The sequence below is a fragment of the Labrus mixtus genome, chromosome 5 (genome assembly GCF_963584025.1).
Source record: "Labrus mixtus chromosome 5, fLabMix1.1, whole genome shotgun sequence".
NCBI classification, from domain to species: Eukaryota; Metazoa; Chordata; class Actinopteri; order Labriformes; family Labridae; genus Labrus; species Labrus mixtus.
Genome location: NC_083616.1, coordinates 16,716,419 through 16,732,476, shown reverse-complemented (window position 1 = coordinate 16,732,476; position 16,058 = coordinate 16,716,419). Strand labels below are relative to the sequence as shown.

The 16,058-nt window shown below is 37.5% G+C and overlaps 2 protein-coding genes across 3 annotated transcripts in view; one reads left to right on the top strand and one right to left on the bottom strand.

Moving 5' to 3' along the window:
• Window positions 1–4,604: 4,604 nt before the first annotated feature.
• ccl19a.2 (chemokine (C-C motif) ligand 19a, tandem duplicate 2) lies at window positions 4,605–6,054 on the bottom strand. 2 transcript variants are annotated; one of them, XM_061038241.1, is made up of 4 exons: window positions 5,887–6,054; window positions 5,550–5,664; window positions 5,263–5,365; window positions 4,605–5,132 (listed from the first exon to the last, which is right to left on the bottom strand). In XM_061038241.1, the coding sequence occupies exons 1-4, from the start codon at window positions 5,945–5,947 to the stop codon at window positions 5,127–5,129; spliced, it is 285 nt and encodes a 94-aa protein (XP_060894224.1). In that variant the 5' UTR covers window positions 5,948–6,054; the 3' UTR covers window positions 4,605–5,126. The 2 variants fall into 2 exon arrangements, with proteins under 2 accessions (XP_060894224.1, XP_060894223.1); XM_061038240.1 differs by having other exon boundaries at window positions 4,605–5,135; window positions 5,887–6,053.
• A 9,208-nt stretch (window positions 6,055–15,262) lies between these two features.
• Window positions 15,263–16,058, top strand: part of wdfy3 (WD repeat and FYVE domain containing 3) — a 99,009-nt gene continuing 98,213 nt past the window's right edge. Inside the window, exon 1 of the mRNA XM_061038170.1 lies at window positions 15,263–15,463. The gene's annotated coding sequence lies outside the window, so the exon portion shown is untranslated. The remainder of the gene's footprint in view (window positions 15,464–16,058) is intronic.

Genomic DNA, 16,058 nt, shown 5'->3' with positions numbered 1-16,058 from the left:
ATATGATACCCCTGTAGCATCATTTCTGGATATATCCTCAAGCTTGTTGATTTCTATGGGTTCAGCATGACTCCCAGCCAGGTGACTATGGCTTGGTATTTAAAAGAGATAGTCAGTGTTTCTTACTTTTAAAAAAACCCATCTTCTTACATTATTTATGTTAGTTATTTTATTAGATCATACATTGGCCTTAAGCCTTCTGGCAACAGCTTCATGGCAAAAACCTTTTGGTAAACTTAGCCACGCCCCTTAATTATGCAAACGTATCTCTGAAGTTTTGTGAAGAGTCAGTGTAAGAAACATTTTCATGATCTTTCTCGTCTTTTTACTTTGGAGAAGACATAATGGCTGCAAAGATGATGTTCACTAGTTTTTGCCTTTTTAGGAAGTCAAATGAATGTCATGTTTTGGATTGTGAGTAAATAAATGGGTTGGTGACTTTTGTTATGGTTAAATAATGTTTTTCTAAGTGACTAATAAAATAATCACAGCATTCTGTCTTGTCCATTATCACTGTTGTTGGAGATGACAATTTCTAGTGGGGACTCTCGGTGTCATATCTATATTTTTTACAATAATATCTTAAATTCCTAGCATATTTCAGATTCCAAAAATTTACATTGATATTACGTGTTGCCCATCAGTAATAATAATGATACTGAGCCCTATCAGAGAATTTTACAGTATTAACACTTTAATACATTTTGCATTAGATTTGAATTATTAAAGAACTTTTTGTTCTTTTACATTTTTTAAGCACACTCTTTCACCTGAAATGAATAAAAATCAAAACCTAAAGTGAAAACAAGCACTTGCACTTTTACAAAACTACTGAAGTTAAATGTTGTCTCTTTGGAAGACAGTTTTCTGGTGAAGCTGAGACCACCACATTTACAGTGTCTATAAACAACCACTTTCTTTTCCCCGATTTCTGTATAAAGGAACTTGAAGCTATGGTTTCTTTTGTTTAAAACATGTTTAACCTTCACTCTGTCAGAACACTTACATTATAAAAGAATGTATTATTGCATCATCAGCAGATATGTTTAACTTTCTGCTCAGTCACACGTCTTCGGTGCCAATTTAGAAGCATTTAGAGATAAACTTTCCTTTTCTTGTAAATCCAAAGTTGGAACGTAGTCATATCTTTCAGCTGAATTGAATCTCATGGAATTTCCCTGCTAAACCATTTACAGGAAATAAAGATCCTGATGGACAAGGAGTGCCTTCAGAGGAAAAATCCAGACACCGGTCCTTGTCTGAGAGCAGTTTGCAGCCAAGTGTGCACGGAGTGACAGGACAGGACATGTTTTACATCGCTCGAGGGCCGGTGTAGAGAGTATTTAATATAATTGTTTTGTATAGCATAAATGATATGCCAATATGCTAACATGTGAACTTCAAAGTGTCAGAGTACTTGAAGTGTAATGGTATGGGCAAGTCAATTCAAGGTTTATATATATATATTATTTTCTTGTGTGTTTGCTGTTTTGCTGAACTACATATGACAGCGTGACAAGAATACATGAAACAAAACCAGTAAGACCAAAACAATGCTGAAAGATATCAAAATGCTCAATGGAGCTATTGGAAACTGCAAAACTACATGTCTGTTGTTTTATCATCTACAAGTGATGACAAATCGTGTGAGTTTATTGTTAATATTAACAGTTTTAATCATCTCTATAAAATCACTATTGCTTCATTCTGCAGCTATATTGGATTTGATGCATTTACAGATAAGCACAATCATGCTTAAGGCAAGGGCTTTATATCAGTACATGACTCTCCAAGATATCTAACAATATTTGCTCAAGTCAAATGATACATGGATTCAATTTTTGTTGTTCCCAGAGCCAGAAGAAAATAAAAAAAATGTATGGTTTCCAAAAAATATCCATGTTGTTTTTAAATAACACCAAGCCAAAGTGAGGATTAATTCAAAATGGAATAACTGGGATTTTGTATGAGAATATTCTTAATTACTAACCTGCACAATTGAATTCAACAGCATAGATTTTCAAGACTGCAGAGGTGTTTCTCTGCAGTGTTGTAAGTGATAGTCTGTTGACACCTGTTCTGCACTTTTACTGCTTTTTCCCACAAGCACGAACTAGTAGTGGTTATATGTGGTCATTGCATCATCAGTACTTTGGAAGAAGCATGTTGCAGGTTAAGTTAGCAATCTCTAATCACTAGCTAACATCAGCAGTGATCCCACTGCTATCTTTGTTTATGATTGATTAAATCATTATATAGCAAGTCTTCAAACAGAGAGTCAGTCATTGTACCACACATCACAGTGTTTTAAGCTTTTATTACTAGTGCCGGCATTTTTAGTCAAACCTCAAAGGAAACATTAATATGGAAAAAAAGTAAAACCACATTTGGTTTAAGATAATTTTTCAAGAACGAACCAAATTAAACAAATTATAATTTCATTTAAGTTTGACTGTAAGAAAGAAAGAACTTCATTCTCTTTTTCTTTTTTTTAAGTCCTGGTGCATTTTCATTGTTTTTCTTAATAAAGACCCCAGCAGCAAATCCTTCCCGGTAAATAGAACTGTATATATTCTGGAACTTTTGTTATTATTTTAGGTTGGCTGTGGAACGCAACAAAGCCCATAATGAATTGTGGGAATTTCCACAGGATGCTGTTGGACATTTGGAGTCTTGTTCTTTGACCTTTGGGACAGTCAGAGACTGTGAGCTCAGGGACACTGTCCTGTCATGAGAAGGTCAAGAGTTTTGGGTCAAAAGGAGTTCCTGTTCCCATTTCTGAGGTTTCAGCTTTCAGAAAAAGCGTATTACCATTAATGTTAGGTTTTATAACCATCCATAGCTAGATATTAATCTTAATTTTCATATCTTGTATCTTTTTATGATTTTAGATGATTTGTAATTGTTGTCAGATTTCCAGTACATTGAATACAAAAGGCCAATCTTAACCTTAAATGACTAATTGATAAATCTGATCAGAGCTGACATAACTCAGAGAGCAAACAATGCTCTGTGGCAAAAATGACATTTTTAAAGCCGGATAGATATAAACATATTAAAGTGCCCTGAGGGTGCTCTTTCTGTGGAGAAAACAGGTTTAAGTAATTAACAGGAAAGACTGATAAAGTGTCCTCTTATACTCTGAAAAATGTGCACACCTAATAAAGGGTGCTCAAAAGTGGCCTTTTAGTGATGAAAACACAATGAAGGGACTGCTAGGCTGGCCTTTCAATGAAAAAGTAATGCAGGACACTGCATGGTGCCTGCCTAGTGTAGAAAATGTGATCTTAAGGACTTTGATGACATTAAATAGGGAGAATGTGATAAAGGCTGCTCATGGCATCCTAAATGGTGGAAGCAGCTGAATGTTTGGCAACACATTGAGTCCAACACAAATTTACTCAAGGGGACAATTAATCATCGTATCATATCGTAAAACATCATATAAAGTTTCCTATATGCTATAAAATGTTATTGGGGCTGTTTTTTTCTTAAATGCAGCTTGTGTCCCTTTCCTCGCCTTTCACCTTTCCCCCGCATTCAGCTCAGTGAACAGCTGATCACCCTGATGCACTTACATGATGTTATAAATGCTGTTAATGATTAAGATGAGATCAGACTGAGATGCATTTAAAAAAAAAAAAAAGTATTTGGCTTGTATGAAGTCTGTAGGGAGTAGCTCAGTCTGTAGGGACTTGGGTTGGGACCTATCATCCAGGTCTAGAACAATAGAGAACAGCGCTATGAGCAAGGTGAATGCATCAATGGAGGATAGGGTTGGAATGACAGAGGAAAGGAAGCTCCAGGTTTGTCCTTGTGGCTGGCAGACATCAATCAAATTCCTGAGGGCATCAAGGAAAGATGAAATGTGTGGTAAAAGGAGTAAAGAGTAGTCGCATTGATCAGTATAGGCTACTTCTTAAGAAGTCGGTCGAGTCCAGCGACAGGTTGAAAACCCTCAATTTGCAGGATATCAGTAACCCTGTCACTGAGGAGGAATGGCATAGCATGGTAGGGAGGTAGATGATACTGAGCAATAAACAAGTCGGAGGAGATTTTCAACCTTAGCTCTAGCAAACCAGTGTTGGAACAAAACAGGTCCCAGAGATAGAAGGAAGTAGTGAATTGTTTGTTTTTCCAAATTGTAGTGCATTTGACTACCTTGACAACTCATGAGGAGGAGAGTAAGCATTTTTTCTTTCTCTGTGTGTATCTTCCAGGTTTTTGACACCCTTTTCCAGATGATTGGTCAGCAGATGGTGGCACACTTTAGTCACACTTCATTCATGCTCCATTTGCAGTCTCTCCTAGCCGCTTGGCTGATAAGCAGCACCAATGAGTGATACTCACACTGGTGCAGAGATTCACTTATTGTCAGCTTTTATTTGAGATACATTTTGAGTATTTTTTAAATACTTTTCATGATTTAATGTTCTTATCGTTGACTGTATGTCGGAAGCGGATGTAGTGAAGCTTCAGGGAGTGCTTTGTTTGCTTGTATGATTACCTGGTGGTTGACCATAAATGTTGGAGAATGTGCAGTACAAACCTGTGCAGAGGATGCAGTATGTGTTTCGGTTTTAATAAAAGATGTGAACAAGAAGTTTAGAATGATATCAAACTTTATTTGAGCAAAGCTCTTAACATAGTTTCAACAACACAAATCATCTCAGTGTTTTGTACAAAATACGACTACAGCACTAAAACCTTTAAAAAAAACAGATTTTTATATACAAGCCTGATCCTCTCAAAATAAAATCAACAACAAAAGATCAGGGTTTCACTGTCACACATACAGGTCATCACAAGTCTACAAAGTATTTCATTCACAACACTGATAAGAAAAAGGAAATATACATTTACAAAAGGGTGAAATTACACAATCACAACAAATCAATAGAAACACATATAGAACTTTACAGTGTAGCTGCTGTCTGATTGGCTCTCACAATAAACCATCATACAAAAAAGCTGAGTCCTCTACCATCCCACATGTCTGATCTCATCACTGTTTTGATCTTCTTTAAAGCAAAGGGGGTCATTTCTGTGACTCAGGTCTTCTGCTCTCAGTTTAGAGTCGGTCCTTTCTGATCTTCAGCCATCTTTTCACCGAATCCTCTTCTTCTCTATGCCTGCTAAAGAGATCATCAATAATTAGCCAGAGCAAAGTTAAAGAATCTCAAAGTCCAACCTTCATGTAATAAAGTGCATCAAGTGTTTTCAAAGCTCAAAAAAGCAAACACACTCAGATTGATGTTTTACCTGATTTCTTTGCTTACGTTCCAGATGCTTGATGTAATCTCCCACCCACGTGTCCTCGCTAGGGTGGGAGATGCACAGTGTCCTTCCAGCCTTTGTAATAATCCTGACGAAGCAGATATGAGACAGAAAAATTAGCTAAGGCTGCTGAAAACAGGGTTGCTTACATACACTTCACACTCATGAAACCTCACTGTGTTGAAAATTAGGATACAGCATGAACAAATAAACCAGAGAAGCACTTTGACTAATTACTAAATGTTAATATTTTGCATATGGTTTCAACTCACGCTGTGGCTCCTATATCACAGCCTTGCCCAGCCTCCTGAATGACGTAGCTGGAAACAATTATCAGCGGAAAGCGTTTCGAAGTTGTCTTCAGACAGCAATCCACTGCAATCTCAGCTGCAAGAAGAAGTAGGAGATATCTGTGTTAGCCTTCATCATTCATCTTTAAAAAAAAAATTAAATTTTGTCAACATTTGCAGTGAGCCGTTATAATGTAGCTCCATGGCTTGAATCATTACAAATTTAAATAAAGAATTCCCTGCACCTTGCACCTGCACAAAAAGCATCCTGAAACATCTGTTTGTTTTACTGCTGATGCAGAGAAATTATGCATCTTACCTGTAACAAAGCCGACACAGACGACACCCAGCAGGAGCAGAGCTGCAATTCGAGAGGCCATGTCTCTGGTTTTCTACAGGTTTTGAGTTCAGGTTTCAGCGAGGTTCTTCAGCGAGGTTCTCAAGGAGAGTGAAGATGCTGCTGTAAGGAGGTGAATCTCTATCTGGTATATTTATAGGACTCAAAATGAAAGAGAAAGTGTTTACCCTGATCGTTAGAGGGTGAAGTTGGCACGGGACACAAACATGCCCGCTCAATTCCCTTTCCACTCCCTCTCTCTTTTGGCTCCCCAGAAGCTTCCCTGAGGCAGATTTTTATCTGGGGCACAGAAATACTTCCACACAAAAATGTCATGCATACTTTACAATGAAATGTTTCATTCATTCGCACAAGAATAAGCCAGCAAGTTCTACATGTTTCATAATGTGAATCAGTAAATAATGACTTGTACAAATTTCCAAACCTTAAGGATTCTGTGTTTTCTCGTCATGTCAAGTGACTGTGACAATGTTGTCGTTTTAAAAGATTTTTTGGAGGCTTTTTATGCATTTTATTGTAGACACAGGACAGTGGATAGAGCCAGAAATCCGGGACAGAGAGAGTGGGGAAGGATATGCAGGAAAGGAGCCACAGGTTGGACTTGAACCCGGGCCGCCCACTTCAAGGACTACAGCCTCTGTACATGGGGTGCGCGCCCTCACCACTCGACCAACGGCACCTTGTCTGTGATAATGGTTGATGCAGACTTTTCTACTGCAGCAAAATAAAATAAGCAAACGTTTATGTTAGATAAGAAGAGCCAGGGATTTCTACTGACTAGTGGTCAGAAACATACTGTGCATATTTGCTCACCTAGCAACTTGCACTGTTGCTTTGTGCTTGTGTGCGCCCCTTACGCTCTCGGCCATGCCAAGCAGCGAGCCCAGCGCACACCGCATCCTATTTATGATGCCCTTCAAAGGGAGCTAATTTACAAAAGGAACATCATGCTCATAAAATTTTACAACCATGGCGTTCGCCCCCCTGCTGTTCAGTTTGAAGGAATGCCGGTTAAAAGCATCTTGTCATTCTCTTCTACACAGTCTATGATAATAATCTACATCTTAAAGTTAAACACATGCAACTTTTCTTTTAAAATTCTTACAGACAAGTGATAGGTGTAAGTAGAGAAATTAGCCTGAGCTTCAGCTGAAAGAAAGAAGCAATAAAACAAAAGCACATTTACACACTTAAGTTGAGCTTTAGGCCCTGAAAAGAAAGTGTCACACTCAAATCAGTGAAATGCTGACTGCTTTCTTATCACTGACAGCAGAGTAAGAGCTAAGGGACTATTGAAGTGTAAGTCACAAGTTTTTGTTAGACCAATGTATCGTCTTTATAGGACTATAGAGACATACTGTAAAAACTGAAAAACTGTTCATCAAGAAGTCTAATCTGCATCTGTTTCTTCATTTTAGTGATAGCTGCACATTTCATAAACATAGATTGATCTGTTCAGATTGTGGTTTGGGGATTTTTCATGGCATGTACTACTAGCAGTACTGAAGTGTGTGTGCAGAGTGTTTGTGTTAGTGTATGTGCATGTGTATACACGCATCCAAGAATCCGATCCCTATCTGTGTTCCTGTTGAACAACTAGAGATGAACTTTTACGGCTCGGGGGATGAGTTTTGCCAAGAGTGATGCAACCGTTTTACACCTGTCAGGATACATTAGAGCTATTTCCTATAAATCCTCAGTTTCTTGTTATCAAGACTTACTCTGGTTTAGTTTTGCATTATTTATTTCATGGTTCAGATTTAATTTCCCAGTCTCAGCAGAGTCCTGGGCCCGTATTCATAAACATCCTCTCAGAGAGCTCCTAACTTAGCTTAAAAATTCCTAGTAAGGAGTCTTAGCCTATGAGTGATTTAGGAACATTCTCAGAGCACCTCTAAGCAAGGAATGAACAGAAGCTTTTATCTTAGTGGTTGACCCCGTTGCTAGGTATGACACATTTTTTCAGAAGCTGTGATTGGTTAATCAGAAAAACTTAAATAATCTAGTCCGACATTGCATTATTATGAACACTTTGAAATGATCATCTGTGCGATCATTTGTAAGATGTACTTTATAAGTATAACACCCACAGGATGTTTTAAATCACATGAGCACTTGTGTATTAGCTTCTTCACATGCTGACATCAGCAGGTAAAGGGTCTTAATTAGTGATTGGATGCACCTGTGGAGGTGAGCACATGTCGAGGAACTCAACAGGCATGTCTCACTTTGTACTGAAAAAAAAGTCTGTTCTATTCTATTCTGTGTCTGAGACTTGAGTGAGAAGATCCAGACCACTTTTACATCTTTGTCTCATAAATATTAAGATACTGCCAAGACCGGGTAGCTATAGCATAGCTTATCTTAGCTTAGCTTATCTTAGCACAGACTGGAAATAGGGGGAGCAGCTAGCTAGATGTTTCCAAGGGGAAAATAATATAAAACGTATTTTGACTTTGTATACCGCTGACCCAGTGCACATTAAAACTGTGACAGTCAGTGGATTAATGGGTTTTCCATTTAAAAGAGAAGTAGACATGTGCTGACAGAGAAATTACTCAGTGACGTCAGTTTCATGGTTTCTTCATCACGCAAACAACAATAGTAAATTATGTTTTTCCATAGTATCACAGCATGTGGAAATACGTTATCTGGAAAAGATTAGCAAAGAGAAAGAGGAAGAAAAATATGCCACCCTTACCACACTGTAGTAAGACATGCTGAGATATTAAACTGTACCCTGCACAAACATTTTTTTAAAAAGCTCTGATGTTCAGAAGAACTACTTTGGCTGCAGCTTTGTGTGAAATTGTGGTTACTCCATTATTCACATAGCATGCATTAAATCTTTCTTCTTTCTAAGTCTTTAAACACTAATGAGACACACATGAAACTAGCTAAAACACACACATGCACCTAATAAATACATAAACACAGACAAAAATTCCTGTCTTCAATGTTTATTTGTTCATTTAATATTATTTGAAATATTTTCTTTCATATTCAGTTCGTTATTATACGATCATTAACTATTACTATTATTACTCTACTGTTGATTATTACTGTTATTGCTTTTTGTATCATTATTTTATGGATGCTTTGGCAGCACTGTCCTTTACATTCATGCCTACAAAGCTTGTAAATTCAAATTGAAAATTAGCAAAATCTTAGAAACACACATGAAAAAATCAAATGCATGAGCGAGTGCTTATTTAAATATCCTTGGCTCATTGTGGCATCACTATTTCTGACATCCTAATCTGTTGCAGTTACTCATGACACGGATTCAGTTGAGACTCACCCGCAGGGCTTGAACATTTGATGCTACCTGAACACTTGATTATGTCAACAGTCCAGACAGAATGTTTTAGAGCATTTCAATTAAATCGAGTTGTGCATTCTTCTGTTGCAGACATCGAAAGTTTTGAAGAAGTTCCTGGTAGATAACATGCTGGGAACTACAGCTTGTACTTTCAAGATGACTTCATGGGAAGTTTGAAATAACAGCTGTGTCTTATCTGTATCTGTATCTTCCTTCTCCCAGGAAACTGGCCAGGGCTTGAGCAGGTGTCTCTAGGAGAACTAACTCATAGATAATTGTGTTTGATAATTCACCACCTGCAGATGTGTTTTTGATTTGCTGCTATAGCTTAAATATAATGAACAAAAAGAGTTGCTTCATGTCTAAATACCAAATAATAGCCACAGTGCACTTCATTGTATCCGTGTCCATGCATGCATTTACTGCTCACAGCTCACACCCTGAGAACACCCCCACCCTCTCTGGAAATGTTTCTCACACTAGGGAAAGGCAAAAATGGGAGCATAAACAAAGCATTGGGCAACCATGTGATTTTCAGGAAAGAAGAGGCTGACTTCATATCAAGGGGATGATTTCCTTTAAGTGCTAAGAAGAAGAAGAAGAAAAAACAAAACACTTGAGAATAAGGAAGCAGGCATGCAGTGGGAAGATCCCGATGCTGTTCCAAATACCAGCCAGACGATTTGTGCAGAAATCGAAACTCAGGATCTCAAGCTGTCCCAGTTTAAAGATTTCAAAAGAGACACAGTAGACCACAGTTCTCGTGTTTGTATGTGCTGACAGTTAGTTTATTTACGTCATAGGGCTTTCTAACAGCTGCACCACTGGAAAAAAAAACAGCCCTGCAGAGCTGAATGTGCAGAGAGAGACTGAATCAGGAACAAGACAAGACCTCCAGAATAACTCATTTCACTTTAATACATTAGCTTTTACCTAATTTGAATTTTCCAACAGTATTTTTTAAATAATTCTTAATATCAAATGATATTATTTTTTTTAATCCTGTGGTGCAACCACAGAACTGAACAAAAAAAAAGCCAATTTATCACCCATCATTACAGAAAGAGAGAAACAAAGGATCTACTAAAATGAACCTCAGCTACATTTACTTTTAACCTTTTCAAGTGTTTTCAGTTCTTAGTTGAAAACAAGATTTTTGGAATTCAGTGATGCATGCACTAAAGTGTTGTAAGTTGCGGTTGTACGGTGAGCTGTGTGAAAAACTATGTTTGACCAGGAGCAATGATTTACCCACAGTACAACAAAAACTTGTTATTCTTACACTTTGGGTGGTAGCCAATATTAACAAATGAATGTATGATACTTTTATGGATGAAATTAGAGCCGACTGGGATGTGGCGTTAGTTCTTTTTGGACAGAGAAAAGGCTAACTGTTTCCACCTGTTTCCACTCTTTATGCTAAGCTACGCTTATGTTCACTTGGCTCCAGCTTTACATCAACAGACAAACATACTGTGAGAGTGGAAACAATCTTATCACCAAACACTCAACAAGACATCTGATATATTTAGAACTGGTCTTTTAGACTATGCTTTTCACAAATTCTCTTCAGCTGAATAAAGTCATTATTTATGAGGCAGATGAAGTCAGAGTGGTATATAGACATCCAACCCATCCCGCTATAGGCTTCAGAAATCTTTCAAAGACAGCAGAAGACACAACAATCAACACTACTGACATTGAACTGAACAGTGCATGAATGTCTTCATGCCTGAAGGTTGATCAAATCTATGTTTGTTATGCACATTTGAATCTCTCATACTACTTTTGGCAGGTGATTAATGACGAACAATAATTTCAAGTTTGATAAATAATCTTCAAAGAAAGGCAACAATACCTACATTGAAAATACTCTTGAATTGTTATATCTCAATAAGACCACACCGTTAAAAATAAATACATTGTTTTAGGTATTTATTGCCTTTGTTCATTTAAGTCGCTGAGATAACTTAAATCCTCATAGTAGTTCCTTTTTATCTTTTATATTGAAGTGAAACTGTGAATAGGTCAAGCTCTTCTTTCACTGGAAACAACATTTTTAATGTTGTTTTTTTCAATTTTGCATACAGTCACCACAGTAGAGGAAGTGTGTTACGGTTAACCGCCACCATTGTTGACTGCTGATGAGAAATTCTACCTCAAGTCTTTGCACATTTCACAGGTTATCATCTCATTGAGATCCTTGCAAACACGTTCGGTTTCGTTTTCTCCTCTTTGTTTCCTCTTTGAATGCTGCTCACTGACAGTAAGCTTCATGTTTGGGCTTGTTTGAGAGTTTTGAAGTGTTGCCAGTTCAGTTGGGTCTAGTTGTTGGATGCATTGTTGTGCCTTTAATGTGTTTACTCAATCATCTAAGGTAGGGGAACTTTCACCAACCGACATCTAAATGTTGGTCAAGAGTAGCTGAAGCACATTCAGACCTGCCCTGGTTTAGGGTCACGTTGTGGGAATGCATTTCTTTCTTGTATCTTGGTCCCATAAACCTTCCTTCTTCTTAGTCAAGACTACATTAATAAAACTACCAACATGTTTTTTTTCAACAGAAGTCAAAGAATTGTAAGAACTAAACTTGTGTAAAGCATAAATATTGGAAAAAGAACAACACAAAGGGAGCCTGCAAGGGCTACAGCCCACTATTCTAGTTAATTTATTCTAGAAACTTTGGAGGGCCCTGTTCCAATTTGAACAATGGCAGCCAACAACCTCACTCACAGATATGTGAAATTACCACAGTCTTTTAAAATGCATTCACATTAACATACCCAACCTCAATATCCACACTCAAACAAACTTTGAGGTGTGTTCCTTGTAAGTTTGTGAGTGCTTAGTGCTTTCCGATCAAATCACCAGGTTTTTGATGACTCTGATGAGAACTGATGCAAAGGACGTGATTGTCCAGACTCCCACTAAAGTAAATTAATGTTATACAGAGGCTGTAGTCCTCTAAGTGGGCGGCCGGGGTTCAATTCCGACCTGTGGCTCCATTCCCGCATGACGTTCCTTACTCTCTCTCTCTCTGTCTTTCTGACTCGATCCACTGTCCTATCTCTAAATAAGGCATAGCAAGCCCAGAATTCAACCTTAAAACACGCAGCATGATGTCGTTGAAGTCTGCAAGGGGCCAGTGCTCAGCCTTTAAGGTGGACTTTATAGGATTGAGCACATGACAATGCATAGTGCACATGGGAGGAAAGTAAGTCCCTCTAACACGTGAATGAGATTGGGTATCATTTGCAGTAGGTTGTGTTGAATAAGAAAAATATTCAAATTCAAATTCCTACTTGTCCTACTCATGAAAAAACATTTTGGTATAGAAAACAGATCATGGTTATGGAAGTATAAATGTAGGAATGTAAAGTATGTACAATATTTCACATTGAAGCGATTAACATGACATGAGTAATATTTGTCATGAAAAGTGAAGAAATAACTATTGAGAGAAGTTTGAAAGAAGAGCACGTCTTGTTCCCCACACTATTAAAGGTTAATGCTATTTCTATATATTGTTGGTTTTTAATTTGTGTATAGGAAATTAAAAATTAAGATTCAAAGCTGGCTGTATTTCTTTCACACAAGCAGCGGCAGTGAACTTTTCACCCAGGACTGAGCTCCGTTGGAAAATCTATGTCACCAACTGGAAATGCAAGGAAGATTTTCAGGTCTGACATGGCTTTAAATCGTTTGATCGTTAAATTATCATGAACCTCCCACTCAGAAACTTCCCAGGGCTGAACCCATTCAAGAACACAATAAGATTCGGCGTTAAACCAACAAACTGCAAAGAAGATTAAATAAAGGACGGGAGTCACTATTTCCACAGGGATGGATGCAAAATCATCCGCCATGACACCATGTCACTTCATTTTATAATTCAAAGGTAATGAATCAGTGTGAAAATAATGAGGAAGTGATTCATAAGGTGTTACATCCACCACTCTCACTGACTTCCTGAAGTGGTTGTGGTTTGTGGTTCATCAAAGCAAACCACAGCGCCCACACACTCACCTTTACTGCACATGATGCTCCAAAGAGAACTTCTCCCACCTAGTGTTTCATATCTGATCTGACAGTTTCATTCAGTGGACCTATTATGATTAAGATCTCTGCAGGAGCTGGCATCAGGAAGTTTACTCCAGTGCCCCCTACTGGAGAAAGACTTGACTTACTTTTCACTGACTTTTAATTATTGATTTGTTACATTTTGTAGTAGCTATATTTTTCTTCCACATTGCTTTAATCCACTGCTTTACTTTTTGTTCTATTTGTCGTTTGTATTTTTTTATTTTTTATGTTTTTGCCATATTAAATATTGATTTCATGTTCATGTCTCAATTAAGTTGAGATGAGATTTGAAAAAATGACTATTAGTGTTTTTCAATGCAAACCATCAAACAGAGATTCAAAGGCTTTTACCTTTAAAATAAATGGTAATTATGCAAATTCTCACATATTAATGTTTTAATGTAATGTAATTTAATGTATACATACAGTACCTGAACTCCCTTTTATAATTTCCAGATATCACGTGCACAGTCTGTGTGTGGCTTCAATACTAATTCAATTTCCACACAGGAATGTACATATGGAAAACAAATCTTTTATGATTCATTTGCATTTGAAAATAGAATAATTCTGCAAAAAAAGAGAGAGTTAATACACACATGAAAAAATTTGAATGTATTTATTTGATAGGGAAAATGCAATTTAACATAGTTTCAAAGCATGAAACTGATGTTCTGCATGCTAATGCTAATTTCCAACTCGTGTCCCTAGTTGGGCCTTTGGGTAAACCATCAGAGACTACACTATATGAGGATACATTAAAATACATGAACAACAATGTGACAATACAAATGCTATAAAACTGTTTAAATTACAGATTTAAGATACAATTTAAAAGTGGGTACAGCTCTGGTTTGCTTTCAGCCAGCATTTCACCTTTTTTGTAAAAGATTTTAAGTCTGAGATTAATGTTATTTCAGGTGGTAATGTGTTTACAGAGTTTACAGCCTTTGATTGAGAAAGCTGATTGTCCAAATGTAGATCTACATTGTTGTTTGTTACAGTTTCCATTCACGGTGCTTCTTGTTACCTTGTTTCCATCCTGTCTTTGAACATATATGGAGATAGGTTCAGGGGCCAGATTGTTGATACATTTAAAAACTAGTTTGAGAAAACATAAATGCATAAAGCTCTCAAAACCAAGTAGGCTGTGTCTTTTCAGTATGTGACAGTGATGCCACCGGACAGGGTTTTTGTCCATGACGGTATTTTCAGAGCCTGGTTGGAATTTGACGAGAGGTTTCTGATTGTAGAGGGTGAAGCTTGTGACAAACTCTCATATGAGAAATGAGAGAAAATCACTGAATGAACAGGCTATGTTTAGGTTTTCTACCATTTTTATAGTCTTCCTTTCAAATGTCTCTCTAAGTCAAGACAGAATAAAGATCCCACGTTTAAGGCGCCTCAGAACAAAACTGTAATAGAGGCTGTGACATTAAAACACATTATATTCTATTTTACTGGACCCTGGACACTTTACACACTGACACTTCACACTGTTTACATTACTCTATATTTTATATTTTTGTACATTCAAATAATTATTTTTTTTACATTATATTTCTATTTTACTGTATATATGTGTATTAGTAATTTGAGTGTTTCTTGCATGGCCTTGCGGAACAGTCCTTACATTTCACTGCACATCTGTATGAGCATGTGACAAATAAAAATCTTGACTCTTGAATCTTAAATGGCACCACTACAGCAATATCAGACTTTTATGAGATAACAGAAGAAAAAGTAGTGAATCAAAACATGGAGAAGCAAATGAAAAAACATTACAAGAGATCTAATGTCACCCTGATAACCTACAACACAGGACAGTGATTTTAATCCACAGTGTCTTCTTCCATGTATCCAACAGATGTCAGGGTTGTCTTTCGCATGTGGTGAGAGGAGGAGGAGGAGGAGGAGGAGGAGGAGGATGCTGTTATGAGGAATATCAGCGCTGCGATCTGGCTGGTTTATTTCAAGTGTTTAGAGGAAAAAATGGCCACCAGGATGAAGGGGAGGCAGCAGTGACCACTTTCGGAATAATGGCTCGTTTGTGACATATGGATATATTCGCAGTAGCCCACGTAGCTGACACATTGGCTCACGGTTCTAGCCGAAGGATTTCGCTGCTTACTGGTGAGTGTTTGACGGATACACGTAAAGACACACACTGGTCCCTGGAGCGGCCTAGCATGAGAGTTAGCACATCTCGGTTAGTTTGTAGCTACAGCAGCGTTAAAGGAGCACCTGTACTCAAGTTATCCGCATACTAGCAATGTCCAGGACGGCGCGTTTAGTCCTATTATGCTCATATAATAGAGCTTCTTTATTGGCTGTGTGTTTGTTAAAGGCCAGCGTCTACGTTTAGATGTTGCGATGCTAGTGCAATCAGCTGGTCAGCTAACTGGACGTGAGCTAGCTAACATCTCTGTATTTCATTATCACTTTACAAGTCTGCTGCTGTGGAGGGTTTTTAACAACTTATCGCAGATAAATACTGCTTTATTTCAGACGCACAGCCCGTATTAATATGGATAAATGATAAAACACAGCCACAGCAGAGATACAAACAGGTCACCGGTCCACATTGATGTTTTGACTTGTAATCCCATGTTTCAAAAAGCAAAATAAATAAATAAATAAAAACCTTGTGTGGGCTGAGTTACGGCCATTATTATGATAACATATCAATTAATAAATAGGCTACTTCAATTTGTCCTGAAAATTACTT

Coding starts and splice junctions, on each gene's coding strand:
- ccl19a.2 (XM_061038240.1), bottom strand. CDS start 5,947: ATGGCCTCTCGAATTGCAGCTCTGCTCCTGCTGGGTGTCGTCTGTGTC. Junction 5,665..5,886: donor CTGTGTCGGCTTTGTTACAG/GTAAGATGCATA, acceptor TTCTTCTTGCAG/CTGAGATTGCAGTGGATTGC. Junction 5,366..5,549: donor TGTGATATAGGAGCCACAGC/GTGAGTTGAAAC, acceptor CTGCTTCGTCAG/GATTATTACAAAGGCTGGAA.